General features: G+C 42.0%; 1 protein-coding gene across 1 annotated transcript; it reads left to right on the top strand.

The window, feature by feature from the left end:
* LOC124152899 (tax1-binding protein 1 homolog) lies at nt 1–22,425 on the top strand. The gene is made up of 17 exons (XM_046525978.2): nt 1–158; nt 2,222–2,519; nt 4,209–4,435; nt 5,873–6,082; nt 6,876–7,019; nt 8,835–9,065; nt 9,216–9,353; nt 9,893–10,021; nt 10,474–10,647; nt 12,027–12,171; nt 12,750–12,830; nt 13,546–13,817; nt 14,045–14,110; nt 15,181–15,643; nt 16,492–16,591; nt 17,898–17,939; nt 18,634–22,425. Exons 2-17 carry the CDS (start codon nt 2,225–2,227, stop codon nt 18,839–18,841), a joined length of 2,925 nt encoding a protein of 974 aa, XP_046381934.2. The 5' UTR covers nt 1–158; nt 2,222–2,224; the 3' UTR covers nt 18,842–22,425.
* Nucleotides 22,426–24,561: the final 2,136 nt, after the last annotated feature.

Below are 24,561 nucleotides of genomic sequence, written 5' to 3'. Positions count from 1 at the left end.
ATAGTATTATATGTTGTAATGTTGACATCGCAAAACCAAAATAGAAGGTGCAGATTCCCCTCCAAGGCAGATTTTTCGATGAATATTTGTGGTCTTGAGGAAATGATCAAGAAGACTTAAACTGAAAACGTGTTGTTCATTGACCAGAGTATCATACGGTAGGTACTGACTGTATGTTATGTTGATCTTGATGGCCTAATGTCTGGTGTTCTCCTTCATTGTCAAAGAGAAAATATGTCGGTATACCATCATGACTATGTTAGTTATTGCGTTGAAGAATGACGTGGATCTAAAATAAGTAAATTCATTGTGGGGCCTCGTTGTGTAAGATCGTCATAGCGAAACGGTTTCGATGTAGATCCTAACACCTTTATCAAGCAAGTGATCACTTGCTTGATAAAGGTGTTAGGATCTACATCGAAACGTCGCACTAATTGTAATAAAGAAGTTGTTCATCCATCATGTCCATAGAACTTGTCTTACTTGATAAGGAGTGTACAGATATTCTTAAATTGGACAAATTTGCTTATCTTACAACTAACCCTAATGATCATAAAGGGTTGTTTGATTAGCAAGGATTATTATTATTATTATTATTATTATTGGGGGGCACGGGTGGCCCTGTCTAAGGGATCCAAGGGTTAGGATAGAGTTGGGGGGTAACCTGCAGATGTAAGGAAGAAAACCCCAATTCCTGGGAGTGGTTATTCTGTGTTGGTTGTTCTGTTGTAAGAAGAGTATTATGTGTGGTAGCATTGTGTTGTTATCATGGTTATGGTAATGTGTGTAAGTGATTAGAATGATGTGTAGAAGTCAGGACAGTAGCCTACGTTCATTTAATGCTGAAGGGGGAAGTCAAGAAAATTTTTCCACGTTATCTGAGGAGCAGCAGCAGTCGTAGTCGGTGAAAATCACAGTGTTTTACCAACAGGAACTGACAGATAGGAAGTAAAACATGGATGAAATGGCCATGCAACAAAAATACCCCATAACAGATCTTGTGTCAAATGCATTTCCTGACATCACTGATACAACTGCTAAAACAGCACTCAGAACAGCACTACAGGAGATTCCAGAGGTGAGACAAGACTTATCTTGGATAACAACAGATGACATAACTTTTGAAAACTTAGTAAAGAAGGCAGTGCAGATTGAGAGGGAGCTGTTACAGCTGGTGAATCTGCAGCAGAGAGTGAAAGAAGATTATGAAGAAACAAGGTGAACGAAATGAGGCTCAGTGTGAGAAGATCAGCTTCACACTGTTCCAAGAATGGGAGAAGGTTTGGGTATACCACCCTAACCATGTGAACGAAACCATCAAGGAAAGTGTATTCTCAGAGATGGGAGACAAGGTCAAAACACTGTCAAAATGTAAAATATTGTGAAAAATGGAACGTGTTTAGCCCAACTACTAACAAAATGTATACAAATCTTCACTGTGTTTTGAGTTGCTGTTGAGCAATGGCCATAACTCCTGTAGATAAATTTTTCAATATGGCTGCAATGGTCATGATGAGTATTTTGAAAATTAGATTTGCACAGATGCAGGTGTTTTGCAAGGCTAGTATTAGTGGGTCAAGGATGTAATGTATCTGCTTGATTGGTCCAGTGGTTTCTGAAGAGATTGTTTGCAGAGCCTAGCTCACACTTTGAGAGAATTTAGACCATGGATGAAGTACAAAGGTCAAATCAAGATAATAATGTGTACCTTATCAATTTAAGAGTGATCGTCTACCACTGTTCATGGTTGTCATCAGTTGTTATTGTGAAAGGCATGGACTACATTCTTTTGTTCTCTCAGGGAGCATAGTCACTGACATGATTGACATAGAGGGAATTGGGAGGCTCACCCGAAAATATGTCAGTTTCTAGGGGAGGGTCACAAAAAATATTACCCATATTTGGGGGGTGTCATGAAAAGAATTGACATTTTATAATATGATGTAAAGTGCATTTGCAATTTGTATTATACAGGAGGGTCATGAACAAAATGTATGAAGACATGGGAGGGTCATCCCAAAATATGACAAGCTTTAGGGGAGGGTCATTATGTTCAGTACATTTGTGCACCAAAATTTTCTGACACCCTCTCCCCCCCCCCCCCCCCCAAAAAAAAAAGCCCCACCCCCTGTAATCATGGTAATAAATGACTGGTCCCTATGAGTAATCATGACACTACTAAATCATGACAATGGTATCATGGTTTGCTTGTTTTCTCCAGATCATGTCGGACTCTGAGATAGAGAAGATTGAGGTTGTCTCCAATGAGGAAGTCCGCTACCAGCGATCCGAGTTTGCATCTGTGATATTTCACAATGTCGCTGACACCTACCCAGCAGATGCCCATGTAGAATGTTCGTACACACTTACCATCGACATCATCCCCTCCACCCGGGACTGGGTGGGCATCTACAAGGTGGGGTGGATGTCGTCCCGGGACTACATCTACTACGAGTGGGCTCCTCTACCCAAGAACTATGAACAGGGGAAAGAGATAGAGGCCACAATACTTTTCCAAGGTATTTTTTCTGTGAATATTCCAAGTGTTGATTTTGTTATTCTGGACAAGGGTTAAGATACATGTTGTTAGAGCTTTTTGTCTTCTGTTTTCCCCATTATAAGCACCTGGGTAGCTTAGAAAATTGAAAAAGAGAGGCATGCATATCAAAACTAACACAACGAGTTAAAGTGGTAGAGAACAAATTTAAATCACACGTCGCTGAAACTATACATGCTATAAGTTTGTTTTATAATACTTCCCATGCAATTATACCCCTTCTACACTGCTGTGTTTTTCTGTAAAATAATATGTAAGGGAAACAAAAAAAACACAGAATGCAAATGTTCAGGCTTAGGTTTGTGTGCTTATTTAAAGTACTTACAGATTACAGCAATAGAAACAAACATGTTTAGTCCACTAGTCCTTATAATGACAACATATAGCAAAACCCTTATAAAAGGCAAATTTCTACTAGTCCTTATGATTGCTTAACTATTTGGCAGTTTGGCAAGGATTGTGGGGGCTAGTGCCAATTTCTATCGCTGGATTGGTCTAGAAGTGTATAAGGGGGTGGTTACTGGAACAGGGCACTTAATACGGTGAATATGGGACATGTTATTTTAGTTTTAGTACAGATCTTGAGTGGATGACAATGTTTAGGAAAATAAAGTATGTTTATGTGATTATCCAGATGGTGGGAACACATCACTTTTTCTGGAAGTACCGTATGTGACTGTAGATAAGCTGATCTCATAGATAAGCCGAGGTATCAACTTGGTCCTTGAAATCTGTATCAAAATGTTATGTGCGGTAGATAAGCCGGACCCCCAACCTAAAACTACGTCTCATCATGATCTGTCATCGGAAATAGAATATCAACAAGTCCGTATTGAATTATGCAAGTTAATCATTGTTAATCATGTCGTTACACCATTGGTAATAAAAAGTGTTTAACTGTCTACCTAGACACATGTTTGTAATCTACGTAATCAATTTTATTAATTTTAATCAAACTTTCATTCAATAATGTTTACCTTTATTTCGGTGTCCATCCAGTACTTACAACTTCCGTTTGCCCCGTTCCATAAGGTCGGCTTTACCATCTCACCATTATTTACAGCAACCACGATCATATTACCGCTATTGACATCTTGAAACAAACCTTAGTTGACAGTAAATGGATAGATATATCATAACTGCCATACTTTGACTCCTTAAAAGTAATATTTGTTGTAGTTTGACGATTAAATGTCAACGTATTGTTCCTGCCATGGAAATAGCAAGATTGTGCGAAAACCTTAACAGTGATTTGTCAAATTGTTCCATGCCAAAAAAGTATCAGATAATACACCAAAGATGACAATGATGTCATTGATGATAATGATGGTGTTGATGATAATGATGACACTGATGACAATGATGTCATTGATGATAATGATGGTGTTGATGATAATGATGACACTGATGACAATGATGTCATTGATGATAATGATGGTGTTGATGATAATGATGACACTGATGATAATGATGACATTGATGATATTGATGACATTGATGATAATGATGACACTGATGATAATGATGACACTGATGACAATGATGACATTGATGATAATGATGGTGTTGATGATAATGATGACATTGATGATAATGATGGCGTTGATGATATTGATGGCGTTGATGGTATTGATGGCGTTGATATTGACAGCTCACACCTTGCCAAAGGATGATGGTGAGTTCTACCAGTTCTGCTATGTGTCAAGTGCTGGTCAGATCCGTGGTGCAAGCACACCATTCCAGTTCAAGCGACCAAGTGCTGGTGACTTTGTGGAGGTGGAGGATGATGACACAGACATGCTGATCATCAGGTCACGGACGATGGTCCTGCAGGAGAACCTCAAGAAGAAGGAGGAAGAGAACATCGACCTCATGAAGGTATGGGCCAAACTGGGAAGTGGCTTCTATTGAATCTAGTTCTTGATAGGTTGACAGGTTCAGTTGAAATGTGATTGCCATATAGAAGTGAGGTTGAGAAGCAGGAAGAATATTAGGCACTCAGCCACCATGTCCATTCAGCAACCATGCCCTCTCTACCACCATGCCTACTCACCCACCATGCCCACTCACCCACCATGCCCACTCTACAACTATGTCCACTCAGCCCCTATGCCCTCACCAATGGTGGGTGAGTGGGCATGCCTACTAACCCACCATCCCCACTCAGCCACCATGCCCACTCTACAACCATGTCCACTCAGCCACCATGCCCACTCACCTACCATGCCCACTCACCCACCATGCCCACTCACCCACCATGCCCTCACCCACCATGCCCACTCTACAACTATGTCCACTCAGCCACTATGCCCTCACCAATGGTGGGTGAGTTGGCATGCCTACTAACCCACCATGCCCACTCACCCACCATGCCCACTCACCCACCATGCCCACTCACCTACCATGCCCACTCACCCAACATGCCCTCATCCACCATGACCTCACCCACCATGCCCACACTACCACCATGACCTCACCCACCATTCCAACTTGCCCACCCACCATGCCCACTCCACCACCATGACCTCACCCACCATGCCCATTGTACCACCATGCCCACTCACACACCATGCCCACACACCAACCATGCCCACTCATCCACCATGCCCACTCTAGCACCATGCCCACTCTAGCACCATGCCCTCTACTACCATGCCCACTTGCCCAATCTTTCTAATGTTTAAGCTATACTTGAAGTGATTCAAACAAATTGAATATAGTTTGTCTATTTCACATGAGTGGGTCTAAATACTCTTGATAATCTCAGCTCTTGCATCATTAACTTCATAAATACTACTCAACATTTACTAAGGACCAAAATAGTCATCTTTCGTCAGAGGTGTGGTCCCTAGCAAGTGTTGTGTAGTGTACAAAGGATATCAGAGTATTTAGCCACAATCAGCATGACCAGAAAACATATAAAATTGGTATATATCTATTTGTATTTCCCACAGGCGGTGGGATAGCCTTGTGGTTAAAGTGTTTGCTCGTCATGCCAAAGACCCAGTTTCGATTGGGTACAATGTGTGAAGCCCATTTCTGGTGTCCCCCGCCATGATATGGATGGTATATTGCTAAAAGAGGTGTAAAACCATACTCACTCACCTACTCGTATTTCCCAATCTTAAACATGTTGGATGGACTAGAAAAAAGAAAGATACAACTACAAATATGACAAAGATCTAAAAGTGACTTAAAAAGCCCTCAATAATAGAAGCCTTTGTTCTGGTGGAAAAACGTGAGACAAAATGGGTGTGAGTACACTATGCTGGACAGGCTGAGGTGTCTACAGTGAGGGAGTGTGTGTTGTTACAGTACAGAGACACCATGTCCAAGGAGGTGACCAGTCTGGCCGACAAGATCACCGATCTGCAGAAGAAGCTGGACAAGTCCGAACAGGAGCAAAGAGACATGCAGAAACTGTACAAGGCCAATGAGAAGAAAATAGATGAAATGTTGTCAGATGCTAATGACATGACGATGGTTCACGATGAGCTTCGGTCCAAGATGGATGAAAAAGAGAAGGTGCGTTTTAAACTATTATGAGAGAGTATGGGGCAGTGTTACTGAGTGACCAGATCGACCATGACCGTTATTGTCACACCTGTCCTGTGCAACACCCAGGTTTATTTCCATTACCAGGTTTAAATTTAAATACATGGATGAGCAGGCAGAAAAAAGACGCTATGTATTAAAAATTCCAAGGCAAAAGCAGGCAGACTGGGGGGCATCAGCCCGATCATCATGATGGTTGAAATTGTGCAGCGCGTCAAACACCGGGAACTCATTTTCATTCCAGTAAGGGGAATCCCCTTTGAGGCGGAATGTTTCGTTTGGGGGATGATATTGGCTGTTATTTATCGTCAGTTTAAGCTATTTCTATTTTTCAAATTTAATTTTGGTCAAGCATTTGTGATTAAGTATGCCCTAAAGTATTAAGACCTGCAAAGTTGCTTTGTTGCCTTTACTTGCCCTTTAAGCCACTGTACATGGATAATATAGTGCTCAAAAGAAGAAACCGTCCGATTTTTTCATGTTACTAATATTTCGCCATGACACAGTAACTATAATAATATGAAAGAATCTGGTATCCTTAACCTTTTTTTTGTAGCATTTGCTGCCCAGTCTGGACTGAAATCTAAAAGTGTCCCTATCCCACGTTGTATTCTAGATTGTAATGCTTCCTTTGGTTCTGATTTGGTTAGAATTAGTAAATTGCCCAGGGCACTGATAACAGTTGAGGATGAGTTCAGTCCTTGTTTATGATGAACACTGAAGAGATAGACAGGATGATGTAGTAAACTGATTGTTTGTGTAGGAACGTCAGAGTCTGGTGGAGAAGGTGTCACAGCTGCAGAGCAATGTGGGGGTGCTCCAGGAGAAGATGAAGGCCCTGCAGAATGAGAAGGATGAGTTGGAAGGCACGAACAAGACCTTGCAGGAGGAGATGGACCTCTACAAGGTCAGTATGGCACTTGTATTCTCTTTGAGAGTTGGCCAGAATAGATGGCTCTCAGTATAGCACTCATATCTCCAGGAGAGTTGGCCAGAATAGATGGCTCACAGTATAGCACTCATATCTCCAGGAGAGTTGGCCAGAACAGATGGCTCTCAGTCTAGCACTCGTATCCTCCAGGAGAGTTGGCCAGAATAGATGGCTCACAGTATAGCACTCGTATCCTCCAGGAGAGTTGGCCAGAACAGATGGCTCTCAGTATAGCATTTGTATACTCCAGGAGAGTTGGCCAGAACAGATGGCTCTCAGTATAGCACTCGTATCCTCTGGGAGAGTTGGCCAGAACAGATGGCTCTTAGTCTAGCACTTGTATCCTCTGGGAGAGTTGGCCAGAATAGATGGATCTCAGTATAGCACTCGTATCCTCCAGGAGAGTTGGCCAGAACAGATGGCTCTCAGTATAGCACTTGTATACTCCAGGAGAGTTGGCCAGAACAGATGGCTCTCAGTCTAGCACTCATATCTCCAGGAGAGTTGGCCAGAATAGATGGCTCACAGTATAGCACTCGTATCCTCCAGGAGAGTTGGCCAGAACAGATGGCTCTCAGTATAGCACTTGTATACTCCAGGAGAGTTGGCCAGAACAGATGGCTCTCAGTCTAGCACTCGTATCCTCCAGGAGAGTTGGCCAGAACAGATGGCTCTCAGTCTAGCACTCGTATCCTCCAGGAGAGTTGGCCAGAATAGATGGCTCTCAGTATAGCACTCATATCCTCCAGGAGAGTTGGCCAGAACAGATGGCTCTCAGTATAGCACTCGTATCCTCCAGGAGAGTTGGCCAGAACAGATGGCTCTCAGTATAGCACTTGTATACTCCAGGAGAGTTGGCCAGAACAGATGGCTCTCAGTATAGCACTTGTATACTCCAGGAGAGTTGGACAGAACAGATGGCTCTCAGTCTAGCACTCGTATCCTCCAGGAGAGTTGGCCAGAATAGATGGCTCTCAGTCTAGCACTCGTATCCTCCAGGAGAGTTGGCCAGAATAGATGGCTCACAGTATAGCACTCGTATCCTCTGGGAGAGTTGGCCAGAACAGATGGCTCTCAGTATAGCACTTGTATACTCCAGGAGAGTTGGCCAGAACAGATGGCTCTCAGTCTAGCACTCGTATCCTCCAGGAGAGTTGGCCAGAACAGATGGCTCTCAGTCTAGCACTCGTATCCTCCAGGAGAGTTGGCCAGAACAGATGGCTCACTGTATAGCACTCGTATCCTCTGGGAGAGTTGGCCAGAACAGATGGCTCTCAGTATAGCACTCGTATCCTCTGGGAGAGTTGGCCAGAACAGATGGCTCTCAGTATAGCACTCGTATCCTCCAGGAGAGTTGGCCAGAACAGATGGCTCTTAGTCTAGCACTTGTATCCTCTGGGAGAGTTGGCCAGAACAGATGGCTCTCAGTATAGCACTTGTATCCTCTGGGAGAGTTGGCCAGAACAGATGGCTCTCAGTATAGCACTCGTATCCTCTGGGAGAGTTAGCTTGAAGTGGTGGCTCAGTGCTGAAACATGCTCATCCAAAGTTCTAGGCTTTAAAATCTGTCAGTTTCCTAAGATATGGACTATTTTGAAACCATATTTTATGAACCGCCTGCAACTACAAGCTAACTTAAGTGGTGAGCCAAATGTATAGGTGTCATACATCAATTTCTTAGGTTGAAGATGATGCTATCAGCCACCAGTATGTTGAGTTACACATTTGCTTCTCCTGGTTTCATTGAATTGTATTAGCAATAATTATAATGATGGGACCATTACTTTTCAGAACCATCTGAGCCAGTCTGAGACATCAGTGGGTAGCCATGTGCAGGAGATCGAGAGCCTGAACAGTCGCCTTGCAGAGAGTGGGAAGATCACCATGAAGCTGCAGAGGAAGATAGAGGAGCAGGATGAGGCTATGGATGCCTGTCGCGAGGAACTCACACAGGCGAAGATGGAGCTCCACCAAGAACAGCGGCGTATGGAGCAGCAAGTCCATGTCACACACTCGGAGCAGGTGAACACAGCAGGGAGACAAAGTCGTCACAAATTTCAGAATATTGCTAATTCGTATTACAGAATTTATAGATACGAAAACAAAAGTAACTGCTAAGTTGGTCTACTATAAGTAAATGGTATTTGTCACATGCTTGATCATCTGTTCTAGGAGAATGTTACTGCTCTGACTGAGAAGCTCCGCAATGCTGAAGACAAGCTGGCCTCGGAGGAGAACACCAAGGAGTTAATGAGGCAGGAGTTGAAGAACTTCCGGGATGCTCAAGACAAGATGTCACAGGATCTAGCAGTGAGTACTTCACTGGTTACACATGGGATTGGGTCATACAGACATAACAGAAGAGGTACTTAAACAACATTTACAGATCAGGACTAAGAGTTGGAGTGTCACACGATGGGTAGAGGTGCTTTCACTATGTGCCCCAACTAGTCAAGAGTATTAAAATAGGTAGATGTAAAGTGAATGTAGTGCTAATGTGATCATAACTCCCATACATTAACATTGACTGTCATAGCCTGGAACAGGGACCAGGGTAGTAAGTCACAGGATAAATACAGATGCTTGAAATATGTTTCCCTACGTGGTTTCCCTACCAGGGTAGTAAGTCAACATCACAAGAAATGTGGGGCGTTGGGGTAGCCAACTGGTTAAAGCGTTGGCTCTTCACACCGAAGACATGGGTTCGATTCCCCACATGGGTACAATGTGTAAGCCCATTTTCCGGTGTCCCCCGTCGTGAATTGCTGGAATATTACTAAAAGCGGCGTAAAACCATACTCACTTACAAGATAGGTATAGGTGCTTTAACTTTTCCGTTTCCCTTCCAGTCGAGTAAGTCAGAATGTCACATGATGAAGACACAGATATGCCGTATGGAAGAAGACTTCGCCCAAGAGAACACAGTCCTCCTGTCTGAGAACTCAGCCATTCAAAGAGACCTGGAGAACGTTCTCAAGGTAGGAACATTCAACAGTCGCAATACCAATATGTCACCAGGGTTGTGTGGAAAGTAAGAATACACAATGTTCAGTACACATCATTGATGTATTCTCATAGTCATTTCTAGTTATGAATGTGGCATAGCCATGGCAGTTACTCTGTTCTCCCATTTGTATGAAACATGTTCAAGCCCCCTTGCCCATCAGCATCCTTTTCTGTAGATGCTTTTCTCATCAGATTGCCTACTGCCTAGTTTACAAATTCAAAATACATGTTACTTGACTCAGGCATTGGACTTGATCCCGTTTTGGATAGGTCACCCCCCTCACATCCGCACACACAAATGCATGCATGCAGACAGTCACAGACAGACAGACAGACACACAAAGACACACACACACACACACAAAGGTGCTGTGTTTCAGACTCACTCACTGTCCTATACTGCATGGTCTGTGTTGTGTTTCAGGAGAAGGAGGTCCTTCAGGCCAAGATGTGCTCCCTGCAGGATGAACTCCTCAAGACTCAGGAGAACGTGGAGTGTACAGAAGGGCCGATGTTTGCTCTGCAGCAGGCCAACAACGGACTGAAGCAGAGGCTCCTGCACCTGAATGAAAGATACAACAAACTCACAGACGAGAAGGTACCGCTCGGTCTTTATACCACTGTGCACATATGTATTGTACTCCGTCTCATATTAGGAAGCTTCCATTTGATTTGTAGGGTGAGTGTGTGAATTTTGTTTGAGTCCAATCTACTTTTTGTCCCAACTGTTTTAAACAGACTGTTTCTTTACTGAGCGCCATCAAACATCCTATTCATTTGCACTATTAACACAAAAAGTTATGTTTGGGTATTACACACTAAAAACGTTTTTTACCAATATCATCAATCTACTCATGTAAGGCATTTTCCACTATTCATTACTATTCAAAATCTTTCCAACCACCCAATATATATAGAACGGATGCTCCAACAGTAAAACATGGTTGCATGAAACTATCTTATTACTAATGTTAGACAACATAAGAAAAACATGTTCCTCTGATAGCACACAGGGTTGTGAGTTTATGACCCGGATTTAAATCTGTCATTCATCTGTCCCTTTGCCCGTGTATCTGTTTGCCAGCACTGAATTGTTTTCTCCCTGGCATGTAGTCCTCATCCAGTCTGTCCATGTTTCGTTTCTGAGCATAAGTCGAAAATCGTGCCCAAAAATGTATCCAAACTTGGTACATGTATTAACCAGAGGCTGAAGTGTTGCATTTTGCTATTGTGGGGGCCAGGGGTATTTCATCTTCTGATGACTCTTATAATCATTGTTTTCCTATCCCTATAAAAATCCTATTTCTTCTGCATGTTCTACATGCCCCTAACTGCAACCAAATAGAATTCAGAGTGTACGCCAATACAGCATATTATATTATCATTGCAACTGTTTTTATTACTTATAAACCCTTGTTGTGATTCTTGATAAGAATTCCCTAGCAACCTATGCCTGGAAGCAACTTGATAAATCAGGTTGTCAGGCTTGGCGACTTAGTTGATTGCATGTCATCATACCCTGTTGGCAATGATTATTGGTCGTAATACCCATCACTGCTTTATCTGGTCCTGCTGCTGTCATGGAATATGCTGAATATTGCTGATCTCTCTGTTGTATGATTTACTGACTTTAAAGGTCAAGGTTAAGGTCACCACTTACGAGTATACAAACGGATGATCTTTTTCAGGATAATCACCTCAGAACACAGACAAGTGTTGACTTTGTCTTGTTGTATTGGCTTTCTTGGAAGGTCAAGGTTACCAGAATGACCTCTGCGGTAATGCCAGGTCTGATTAGGCACTTTGCAGTTTAATGCAAACTCAAAAATGCAAAAATGTCTCATCATCAATGAGAAGGTTAGGAAACTAATGGGTTTTTAGTTCTTACCTTTGTTAACCATGTAGGCCCTGTGTAATGTACAGAGGCAGACCAGGATCCAGTGAAGTGTTGAATGGAGGGGATGTGTTCTGTTCCAGAAACAAGCTCGAGTTCGAGAGCGTGAGTTGAACCGAGAGATAGTGGATCTGAAGGAGAGGATCCACATGTGCTCGGAGGAGTACAAGCAGATCTACAAGGAGAACAGGAAGCTGCAGAAGAAAACAGACAAGCTTCTAGGACACCGTAAGTTAGCTTGTCAGATAAATAATCATCTCATTTCACAGCTCATCCTAACCCCATGGCAATGTCAGAGAGGGATGCATCATCAATATATTATGGTTCTGGCTGTTTCACATGTCCTGAAACTGAAATATTACTGTATATAGGTTTCAATCTAAATTTGATCTTATGATTGTACTATTTCTGTCAGCTCAACGTACAGTCTCTCTTAACTGCTTTATCAAATGTAGAGCATTATGAAAATGTTGTGTTCAGACAGACTTAGATTGACTTGTGATCACCCGTGAAGATCCGGGTTAGAATAGATCTTCGGCAACATATGCTTGCCGTAAAAGTCGACCATGCTTGTCGTAAGAGGCAACTAATAGGATCGGGTGGTCAGACTCGCTGACTTGGTTGATGTATGTCATCATTTCCCAATTGCCTGGACCAATGCTCATGATATCAATCACTGGATTGTCTGATCCAGACTCAATTATTTACAGACAGCTGTATATTGCTGGAATATTAAAAAAACAAACAAACGACTGAACAAAGACTTGTGATCAGTGAAATACTCAAGATAAAATACCTTCCAACAGGGAGATGGAGAGACACAAAGAGCGAGAGTGAGAGTGTGACCTCCGAGAAACTACAAACATCCTCCAGCAAGTCTACCCCAGGTGAGCTAGGTGACTGCCACCAGAACCACATGGTGGGCAGATGTGTGTTAGCCTAACAAACAGTTCAGGGAGTGCACCAACAAGATTTGAACTCTGAAAGAGTGTATGAATTAGTTCAGGTAGTCTATACTTCTATGCTTAATATAACATAGGCCTGTACTTTAGTTGTTTATTTATGACACGGACTGATTTTGTAAACCATTAGTACCATTACTGGATGGTAGAAACTCTCATTTAATTCACATGTCCAGATGATGATGTCAGTGTTTGAAACAATTATAAAACCCAACAAGACAGTCGGGCCGGTGACCTATAAATGTTGCCTGCCCATCTTCAAAGTTACCTGCCCACATTCAGACATTACAAACATTGAAAATTCATGAAAAATAAGAGATAAACCATGTCTTCATTCAGTTGAAATAATGCAAACAACAACGTGAGAATGTACAAGGAGGTAAGATAAGATGGAACACGCAAGTAGACTTAAAATTATCTGCCAGTCAGTCGGACAGATGGAGGAAAATTTTATGCCACCCGACAAAAAAGTAACCAGCCCTTGGCGGGTGGGCAGACGGGCAGACGGGCAGGCAGGCAGGCAGGCAGGCAGGCAGTTTTGGACACTGGCTGATGTATACAATAAAACCGTAAGGTAAATTCCCCTTAACCTATGGGTGTGAGTCGGGGACAGTCTGTGATGCAGATTACTCTGTTTCAGAGCGCAGTATGTCGTGTGAGACTGGGACAAGGACGTCAGTGATGGGTGTGTCGGAGCTACAGGCATTGCTGGCCACAGAGAGACAGAAGAAAGACCACTACAAGCAGCAGCACCGCGAGGAGAAGGAGCGCCTGGAGACCCTGCGGCGTCACTACCACGAGGAGCTGCAGGCCAAGGATGTGGAGATCACCAGACTGAAGCAGCTGGCCACCAGACGGGATTCGGGATCTGGAGACATTGGGGTGCTGGAGCAGAGGGTTATGTCACTCGAGGTACACAATACTTGGCGGGTTCTTGACAAGTCAGACATGCATGCTTTTTCGTCAGTGATTGTATTTTGGATTATTAACAAAAATCACAATTTTGCAGACAGATTTTTTCTTCAGTGAGATTACCATGTAAGCATTATTTTGATAATGTCATATTTATTTCTTGATGTCATAGACATTATGATATCACAGACATTGTGACATGACTGACACCACTGAGTCTGTTACAGAAATACCTGGAAGACAAGCAGAAGATGATTGATGAGCTGAACCAGAAACTCCGAGATGTCAAACTGGTGAGAATGTGTTGAATGACATCAGTGAATGATAGAACAGTTGCCCAAGTTCATTTTGACCACTGTCACATATTTCTCTTTAATTTCCAAGATAGCTGTGGAGCAGTCGGGTAGCCTAGTGGTTTAAGCATTCGCTCTTCACGCTGAAGTACCGGTTCTCGATTCACAACATAGGTACAATGTGTGAAGCCCATTTCTTGTGTCCCCCGCCATGACATTGCTGGAATATTGCTAAAAGCAGCATAAAATTAAACTCACTCACTCACTCACTCACTCACTCACTCACTCACTCACTCACTCACTCACTCACTCACTCACTCACTCACTCACTCACTCACTCACTCACTCACTCACTCACTCACTCACTCACTCACAGATAGCTGAAATCATGATACAGGGTGAGCGGTCTGTGTCTACACATGAATAACCTTAGGCTCTGGTGACAGGTTCTTGTAGCAGCTCAAAGCACTTCCATTGAAGCAATCCTTGCACTATGACGACCATAAGCCTATGTAAAGTATGCGAGTTAGGATCACCTTAGCGTTTAGATAACTTTGTGGAACAGGAGCCTGACTCTTGATATTTCTGAGGATTTAATTACATGTTACTGATCTATGTCGATTTCCCCTTAAAATGCATCTATCAATAACAAGGAAAGAATTTTTTAGCAATTTTTGGACACATACACAACTCTGGTTACCTCTGGTTTATGCATTAAGCTGTCACAGTTGCGTCCCTTGGGCAAGCCAGAAACCCATGATTGTGGGTTCGAATCCAGGTTCGCCCCGATTATGTTTCTAGGTTTGTCAGCATCATAACCGTGCTCGTGGGTTTCACCGAAGTGGTAAACGTCTGAGATCTGCATCACTTCAGGCTTTCCTCCCACATTAAGCTGACACGCCGCGATATAACTGGAATACTGTTAACTCACTCTCTTACTCAAGTATCAACAGGACGATAATATGTGAATCTCATTCTTGATATCCCCTGCCTTGGTATGGTATTAAAAGTGTGCACTCACTGATCAAGGCCTTACAAGCATGTGTGCAGAACCATGATGCCTGTTGCAGGAGTGTGAGACGCCGAAGCCAGCCAAGAGAAGCACCATCCCCAGGAAGACAGAGCCCGAGGTTGTGTGCCCAGTGAAGAGTGAGGCCCGGTCCTCCTCACCCAAGCTCATCTACGGCAACCCGTACAAGGAGGAGTCCAAGAAGCTGACCCTGCAGGAGCAAGCAGCAATGTCCCCCCCTGCTGCCGTCTCCCAACCCCCACAGACCCTGCAGGAGCAAGCAGCAATGTGCCCCCCTGCTGCCGTCTCCCACCCCCCACAGACCCTGCAGGAGCAAGCAGCAATGTGCCCCCCTGCTGCCGTCTCCCACCCCCCACAGACCCAGCAGATGAGTCGCTACGAAGAGCAGGAGGAGGTGTTTGTTGATGCCTCGGCGTGTCTCATTCCTCTGCCAAGACCCATGGAACCCGAGGTGACTTCCGGGGCAAAAATGGCCGCAGTCAAGGCAACCATGCCACAGTCAGGTAGGGTCCATGTTGTTTATGTTGGTGTCTAGTGATACGATTCGTGTGGAGAGAGGATGTATTTTTGTGTGTCAAAGGAGAGGTTATGTAAATCTTATTGCTTCTGTGAGTGAGGCAGGGGGAGAATCTTCTGCGGATCCGCAAATTTTAGTGACCACAAATTTGTTAAAATCTCATGGCTTCCCCCTAAACACCCCTAAATTATGCACCACGCTCCATTGCAAATAAGTTTCAGCTGAAAAGGAAAATATGCATTCTCATCCCTGGTGAGGGATACAGGTGGCCCCGTGGTCCAGGGTGCGTCTCCTCTGCTCAGTTTCAGTCCATTAGTCCTTATAATGATAACATATAGCAAACCCCTTAAAAATGGCAAGTTTCTACTAGTCCTTATGATACCTTAACTATTGGTCAGTTTGGCAAGGACTACCATGACTACAGGACTTGTGCCAATTTTCTAACCCTGCTGCTAGTGGGATAACAGTTCTTCCCCATTTACCAGTCCTTGTTTACCTGTGCTCAAGGGTTTCGCGAATGGCTTGCACCTGCCCACCACATTGTACTGACATTCTGTGGTCTGACTGAAATTGTGTACAAAGTGAAGTTAAACCCCACTCACTCACTAGTATGTGTGAATTGTTTCTTTCTTTGGATGCATAGTTTCTCCACCTTGTGGTGTTTACATGTGTATCCTTCCCCTGACTTTGTTAGATTTGCTGTAGGAATACAAGCTGATGGATGATACAGCATTTTGCAAATAGTTCCTTGCCTTGTTGCCGTGATTATTGCCAAAACTGGCAATCTTTTGGATTTGTTATTTGACTGTTAATCTATGTGACGTTGTTCCCCAGGTGGGTCGGAGGAGTTGGAAGGACACTGCTACGGGATGCCAGCCAAGAGGACAGGGATCACACCATCAGCTCCCCCTTCCTTCCCCACACAGTCAGACAGGTACTGGCAGTTACACTGACTAATGAGTCAATATGCCACTTTTTGAGACACCTGATATTAGGGATGTCACGATTCACATATACCTTGATAATATACTCAGTTGATACAATACGATGGAAAAATTATGTGATACACATTTACCCATATCGATGCATAATTTTAGTCCTTGACTGTTTCATACATGGAACAAAAAATTGATCTTTCCTACTAATACTTAATAATATATATTTGTACTATATCGACACTGTACATTGTACATAGTTTTAAGACTTTAAACCTGTTCTAGTCTTTTCCTAACTGGTGTTGGCACTCCAGTGTAAATAAATTATTGATTGACCAGATATTCAGGAAGTTTCAAGCCTTATTAATGAATATGCCCTATGAAATATAAAAATTCACGCACAATTGCCATGAATTAAGTATCTCGATGTGTAGTGCATGGTACACAGAATATCACGACTTGTATCATATCAAGAAATAGTCGTATCGTGACATCCCAGCCAGATATATATCCTTCTCGTGCTGAAATTATTGTTTGCATGAAAACTGAGTCTTTACAGTGATTTCATGGAACGTCAGTGGAGTAGTCGCTCATGTTCACTGAAATTGTTAGTGTGGTTGCCATGGTTGCCATATCACGGGATGCATCATATTGATGAGCTGTGTGCAGGAAGGTTGCAGTGGATCTAAACATATACCCATCATTTGTTGTAGAATAGATTCATTTAGGTTGGCGCCTATTCTAATGTCTTTTTTTGTATAATGTCTTTGTGTTATAAGTTGTGTGTGTTTTGTGTAAATAAACATGGCAGTAAATCGTTTGGCACTATATGATCAATGGGGCGATTCACTCAGGCTTTATGTTCTTACACAGTTTCTAAAATTACAATAGTGAATCACTATATGTTTCAAACTTTAATTATATTAAGAATGACATCATACATTATAGTGGTTATTGTGTGCTTACGTATCATAAGTTAGGAATAAAACACATATGCTCACGTAGTACATTTATATTCCTAATATATTATATTTATGATTCAAAAACACCCTTAGCTTATAATCCCTATTTTTTGGTTTTGAAAATTAAAAAGTGTGCAACATGTCTTGTAGAATTTTTTGGAACTGATATATGAATGTGAATTCTTTTGCATAATTTTTTACAATACTGAATAGAAACCATAATCCTAATGATAGCTGTGTAATATGACACTCACCCAGCCCTTAGGGGGACCAGGCGTGCAGCGTTCTTCCCCTGGGAGGGATACTGATGCCTATTATCTGTACCACTTTCTGTGTGTTGCAGTCGCATGGATGACATCGTTGTCAAGCTGTCCGGTGCAAAGTGGTAAGTTGTCAGCATCTGGGACAGTGTCAGATATGTCAACATGGGTGGAATTCAGTAACAGCTCTCCAAATCGTGCCTCTTTTATCATTGAGTATGATGCCTTTTATACCAATAGACTTGAGAGTTACATGGTAAGATATGACTGTTTCTCTAATACTATTCTGAAACTATAATTATTGTAGTAACGAGCAGCACGAGGTTTCAAATGTGAAATTTATCTTATGTCTGCTAGGGAGTTGAGTTCCTAGCTCTTTACTGAAAAGGGGGCACGGGTGGCCCAGTCGTCTAAGGCGCCGCGATTCGCTGTGCAGAGTTGCGTCCCTTTGGCACGCCAGAAACCTATTATTGTGGGTTCGAATCCCGGTTCTCCCCAATTATGTTTCTAGGTTTGTCATCACCATACCCATGCTCGTGGGTTTCACTAATGTGGTAAACGTCTGAAACCTGCATCACTTCGGGCTTTCCTCCCACATTAAGCTGACACGCCGTGATATAACTGGAATACTGTTAAAAGCGGCGTTTAACCCAACTCACTCAGTCACTCTTTACTGAAAACACAGTATGTTTATCTTTTTCTACAGTGACACAGTAAAGATATTGAGTGAAGTGGCATGAGTTGAGTCCAATAGTACTGCTAAGTGTGTCATTAAACCAACCAATTCACATTTGACTTACTCTACCCTTGTTTTTTCAGGCTGATCAATGCTAATGGTGAGACCCGGAAATGTCCGCAGTGTTCGGAGATGTTCCCGGCAGAGCTGAGGGAGGAGGACTTCATGGAACACGTCCTGGGTCACATGGGACGCATCTGCCCCGTCTGTAAGAAGCAGGTGGACGACACCATGGACGGCAGTGCTTTTGAATATCACGTGCATTGCTGCATCGGCGAGGGCAACAACTGAACAGACAGGATTTGTTGCCATGGTGATGTGTTACCATGGTGAGCTGTATTGCAGAAGAATAACTTTACTTGATGTTTTTTTTTTGTAACATTACTTATAGCCGAAAATCACTTAAAGTTCACTAACAGAATTTTGTTTTATGCTGTGAAACACATGTTAGTCTTGATTGAAACATGAAGTACTAAAAATGTCATGAGGTATTCTGTTGAAAATACCCATTTAGATTGCTCTTATCATGCACACACATGTGAACAGCTTGATTTAGGATGTAGTAGATTATGGCTGTGTGCTGTCTTGCCAGCTGTGTTCTTCGTCAGGCGCTGGGAAACACATACAATTGTCAAAAGCGTTGGGCCAGAACTGCACTGACTCTGGTGTCACCGATACAAGTCTCTGGCCACAGAATCTTGAAGGCCCACAAGTCTATCAACTCTGTAGTATGGCTGTTATAGCAATGGTACACTAGCTTTGGAGGACAACCTGGTTTGTCAGTTGGGGGATCATTTCGTGTTATATCTGGTTTCTTAGTGCTTTGTGTCCGCTTCATGCGCCGGATGAAGGGGTGGGGGATGGCCACACTTCCACATGTTTTATATATCTAGGTTTGGATACAAATTTTGTTGAGGATTGGAGAAGGTAGTTCATTAGGAACAGAATTAAGGATATTGTTGTAGTTGGCCCAGCACTCAAATGAAGTAAACATCTGTGATAATTAGCGTTTGAATACTGTCACCACACTGCACTACAGTTGTATATATCACTGTTGTCTTGAGTTACAATTCGTGTATGGTCATTATGAAAAACATAGCTCCATTTGTATTCTACATTACAGCCCTGCAAATCTTGAATCTGATAATCTAAGCAAGACTTCCCACCCCTTGCTCACATTCACTCTTAAGTTGATGTCTAGTTAGTCAAGCATTTAATAATTACCCTAGAGCCTACATCTCAGAGTCATGACAATATCTGGACCTATAAGCTCAAGATGGAGGCACTGGAATCTTGTACAACTTTGGTGATTAATGTAACAGGTCCTTTATTGATGTTCAAGTTAACATTTACCCTACTTTAAGGGTAGTATCATGTTTAACATACTGTAAACTGGAAAGTTTTGCGAACATGAAAGTACTACGAAAACTGAGAGTGACAGAAACTGGCAATAGTTTCATTACAGTTAGTTTGCAGACCGACAAGAAGCAAAGAAAGTCAGGAGGCATATTTTTGTATTCACTTACACATTGTTAAACCAGCCAGTACATGAGTAAAGAAACAATCCCTCACATCCTGTTTCAGCCCGTTTTTTTGTGCTCTGCTTCCTACTCATAAAAAATTGGTGATCTCATCAACAGGGTGTCACAGTACTTTCCAGAAGCACTTATGGCTATTGTTGGCCACTCGCAATATTTTCATGGCGCAAAGTGTTCCAGATTTACGGTACTGATAAATTTACCTTACAAACAAAATGTATGTCTTTCAGAGATGATGGTAACTAGTGCCGATGCACTCGCTGATTTTAGTCACGTGGCTTGCTGGCTTCCTTTCACTTAACTGTTTTGATTCAACCTTTTTTTGCCAGATATGGCAGATATATTCTTTTGTTGTACATGTTTCACATTTGACCAATATTTGTTTTGATATGGGTTTTACCTTACTATCAGTATTTACTATCATATTTACGTAGGGAGGCCCAACTTGGGGCTAGATGAATATCTTGTAATGTTTTTGACAGGGGAAGATATTTTTGAGACTTTCCTAAATGGGGTTGATCAGTCTCAATACTGTACATTATGTTTGTCAGCTGGGCTAGGCACACTAACATTGTCACACTGTCATCGGAAGTCGTATACTATTGCAATTTTGCCTTGCAAGGCAAGGGAGATGGTTATCCAGGATTGATCATGTTAGTAAATGCAAGTTTCAGGTATCTGGCTTTGAGTGCTTGAAACGAGAGACAGGATGTGTTGTCAGGTACCTGTACCGACACAGTGTACGGTGGTTGGATGTGGTACATGAGGATGCAAGTTCCGTGAGTGGTACACTAGATATTACTTGTACATGATGTGCCAGGCTTTGTGTGAAGTTTGAGTCTTTCCTGTAAGACACTTTAAGTCATCTTTCTGAGGCAAGGGAGTTAACTGACTGTAAAAGTCCAGTTTCCACCCTTGCCGAACTAGGCTGGAATTGTAGCCTCGATTGTAGCGCCACCAGTGGCTATTACGAGTTGTCCCTTCTATGTCCCTCCTATGGACCATTCAGATTCCACCTCTCATATCACTTGCATTTGCTTCAAGCAAAATGGCAGCACCCAGTCAAGATGTTCTGATTGATAATCAAAATCTATATTGTGATAAAATGGGTCACGAAGTGCATCCAGTCACGCGAGCACTTTGATTAAAAACATGAAAAGATTTGTATAATATCTGTTGATGCAGAGTTGGTGATACACATGCTTTGTAAATCATACAATTGACTGAAATCTGCTACGTGATTTTGATTGGACTATGCATAGACTCGCTAGTCCAGCCAAAATATAGCTCCATAATTCCAGCCTAGTTTGGAACTTTTATAGTCAGTTAACTCTGTTGCTTCAGGAAGGTGACTTAGAGTACCTTTTATTATGATAATTAGTGTCTTTGTATTATCATGATAATTAGTTACTTATATTGAGATGATAATTAATTTGTGGTCATGATCATGATAAATAGCTTCTTAACATTATCATAATTCATAGTTTCTTTGCCATGTTTTGATAGTTTCTGAATATGATGATAAATAATTAGTTAACATTATGATAATAAGTTTCTCGACATATGTGCTTATTATATGATACTGTTCCACAATTGTGAACTTATGTGATTACATGTTGATTTTTAGTTTATTCTTGTTCTGTTTAGCTTTGTTCATCAGGTGTATGCAGAGTGTATATTATTTATCTATTTTGGTTTTGTCTAACTTGTGAATGTGATTTTGTTACTTATTGCCACCTAGTGCTTAATCTGACATCAGACACCCCTTGAGTTGGTTGTATGAGGCATTCCACAAACAATTAAAGAGACAACAGCTCGTGTTGTGACAAAGGTATTTACCATATTCAACATATTAAAAACTCTACAAGAATTACCCCAAATTGCTTTGAAAACAAATCCGCATTAATGTCTTTAAACGATTTCCATCAAGTCTCTATATATGTTTCGGTACATATTAATTAAGTATTCAATTCCTTAAAACCTAATTAAATCAAGAGGAAGAGGTAGTATAAACACCCATTTCAACTGTATACACCCTGGTGCTTAATACGTTGAATACGGTAAGACTCACATCAAACAGTACTCAGCATTGTTTATTTCATGGAGATGATGACCCACATGTGATGTAAGCAATAGGTGTGTTGTACCTGCGGACGTGTGTACCTGTTATCAGTGTGAGCAGCGCTCTACATACATGTACCCCCGGAATCCTTCTGTTGTTGACTGTAGGTGTCTCCTGCTCCTTGTGGTGTCTGAATAGATCAAATATATATGTTACTTCCAATTCTCACCACTGTACAACATTCTAAGTTTATGGGAATAAAGTAATTCACTGTAGATACGTTGTTTGCTTGTTATGACCCTAGAAGCGGAACTGCTTTGTTTTGTTGGAAAGGGATCGCCACCAGTGGTGATTTTTCTAATGTATCCTACACAAAGATTATTGACATTAGAGATTATCCTTCCATGGACGTCTTCAATGTGTGCCTAAAACTTTTCATTTTCAGTAGATCTCAGTGTTATCATATGGACTATATTACTAGCTCAGCTAACTAGACCAAACAGACTTTTACTAGACTCGGGCTTTGGACTGCTGGCCAAAGTGGACTCTTTCTTCAAAAGGGCCTTGGGAAATTCTTTTGGCCCATGTCATGTGGTTCAAGGTCATGAGATAGAAAACATTGGGAACGGTTTGTTGTTATTTTTTCATAAAGAGTTCATGATTTATTATTAAACTTGGTGTATTTCTTTTCTAGACTAGAAAGTTTGGTGTCAATGTCATCTTGGAGATTATTTTAAGACATGGTTGTAGCATCTACTGGCAGTTGCTGTTGCACTTGTACAATCCCAAAACTTTGTGATTGTTGGATATTTAAATACTTTTGAAACTTTGAGGAAATGATTGTGACTGGACTGCTTCTGGGTTTTTTCCATGTACCTGAAAACATACACGTGCATACACCACATTTCACCTCCTTGCACCTCATTGACTTCACAACCTGATGCAGGGGATGATTCCTGTCTGGATAACTGAACAGATAACTGAACAAGTGTGTATGGGTGACGGATATAATGTGTCTGGATGACTGAACAAGTATTTCTAAATGACTTAACACATGTGTCTAGATGACTGCAAAGGTGTGTCTGGATGAACTTTTGTGTATGCTTTATTAATGCATGTTAAAGCTGCCAAGTTGTTTGGAATGGTCTAGTCCCATACTGCGCAGTTTGAGAACTCCATGCAGTCAGACTGGTTGGTACTGTTCTAACTCCAAACACGACAATACACTACCCTGTGGCTCGCACTATCACGACGACACCATGACTAGCTTGGCATAGTTAGGACCCTTACGTTCAATGATCCGCTGGCAGAGGAACGAGTCCCAGATTTTCCCTGGTTATGATCCATGGACTGTCAACACAATATCAAAATTGTCACATCATTGTTCACAAGGGAAATGCTGAAATCGTGCATCCGTTTTTCTCAAAGTTTCCCTTGACTCTATTACCTGCAGATTGTCCATTCCTCATTTGCACTAGATTCAAATGCTCCATAAATATCCGTACAAAGGGAGATATATTGCAGGTTCCCTGTCTCAAAGATGAACCATAATCCTTCATACAATTAAGGAAGGACTTTCGTTTTGTTCACAGAAAGTATTTGAGACAACTGGAATTAATACCATACGGAATCTAAAAAAGCGCAAAGCATTTGCTAAAATATTTGCAATCTCGGAACAGAACGAAGAACAATTCTGTCAAAACATTTCATCTTTCAACTTTGTACACCTCTGTCCAACACGACAAACTTCACAGCAAACTTCATTCCTTGACCTAGGGGGCATTTGTCACTAAACGTGGTGGCCAGATATAGTTACTTCACTATCTTCAAATCGTCAGTACAATTAAAAAATATGAAAGCAAATGCCATCTGAAGTTTACTGAGAACACATATGAAATGCTGGACGTCCTCATTGATAACATCTATGTGGAATTTGGGGGTATTGGGAGTAAGGCATTTAGACAAGAAGAAGGCATCCCAACGGACACAGGCGCTATCACAGCAGCTCCAGCCTTTGGTGTCTACATTTCACAACTTTCGACGTATAATCAAACATGCTTTTTCTACGAAGACTGATGGAGAGCTGTTTCATCTGTTGGTGTGGGTGTGGGTGTGGGTGCTGCTGCTGCAGTTGTTGTGGTGGTGCTGATGCTGACCTGTTTTGTAGTATACTGAATGTTGTAGTCTATGGCGCTAATTTCACGGAAAATTTTCCAGAGTATATTTCACAGCCATAGCTGTTTTACCATCTTCCCGAGGCAAGGTAGTTAACTGACGATATAAGTCCAGTTTCCACCCTTGCCGAACTAGGCTGGAATTTCCAGGATCGATCGTAGCGCCACCAGTGGCTGTTACGAGTTACGTCCCTTCAATGTCCCTCCTATTGACCAATCAGATTCAATCTCTCATAT

Source organism: Haliotis rufescens, unplaced genomic scaffold (assembly GCF_023055435.1).
Source record: "Haliotis rufescens isolate VD_foot unplaced genomic scaffold, xgHalRufe1.0.p SCAF_4, whole genome shotgun sequence".
Classification (NCBI taxonomy): Eukaryota; Metazoa; Mollusca; class Gastropoda; order Lepetellida; family Haliotidae; genus Haliotis; species Haliotis rufescens.
Note: the sequence above shows the minus strand (reverse complement) of the source record. Positions and strands in the feature narration are given on the sequence as shown.

Excerpts from the sequence above, each read along its gene's own strand:
- LOC124152899 (XM_046525978.2), top strand. The coding sequence starts at position 2,225 with ATGTCGGACTCTGAGATAGAGAAGATTGAGGTTGTCTCCAATGAGGAA. Across the intron at positions 15,644-16,491 it reads GGCAACCATGCCACAGTCAG|GTGGGTCGGAGGAGTTGGAA; the intron begins GTAGGGTCCATG and ends GTTGTTCCCCAG. Across the intron at positions 16,592-17,897 it reads TTCCCCACACAGTCAGACAG|TCGCATGGATGACATCGTTG; the intron begins GTACTGGCAGTT and ends TGTGTGTTGCAG.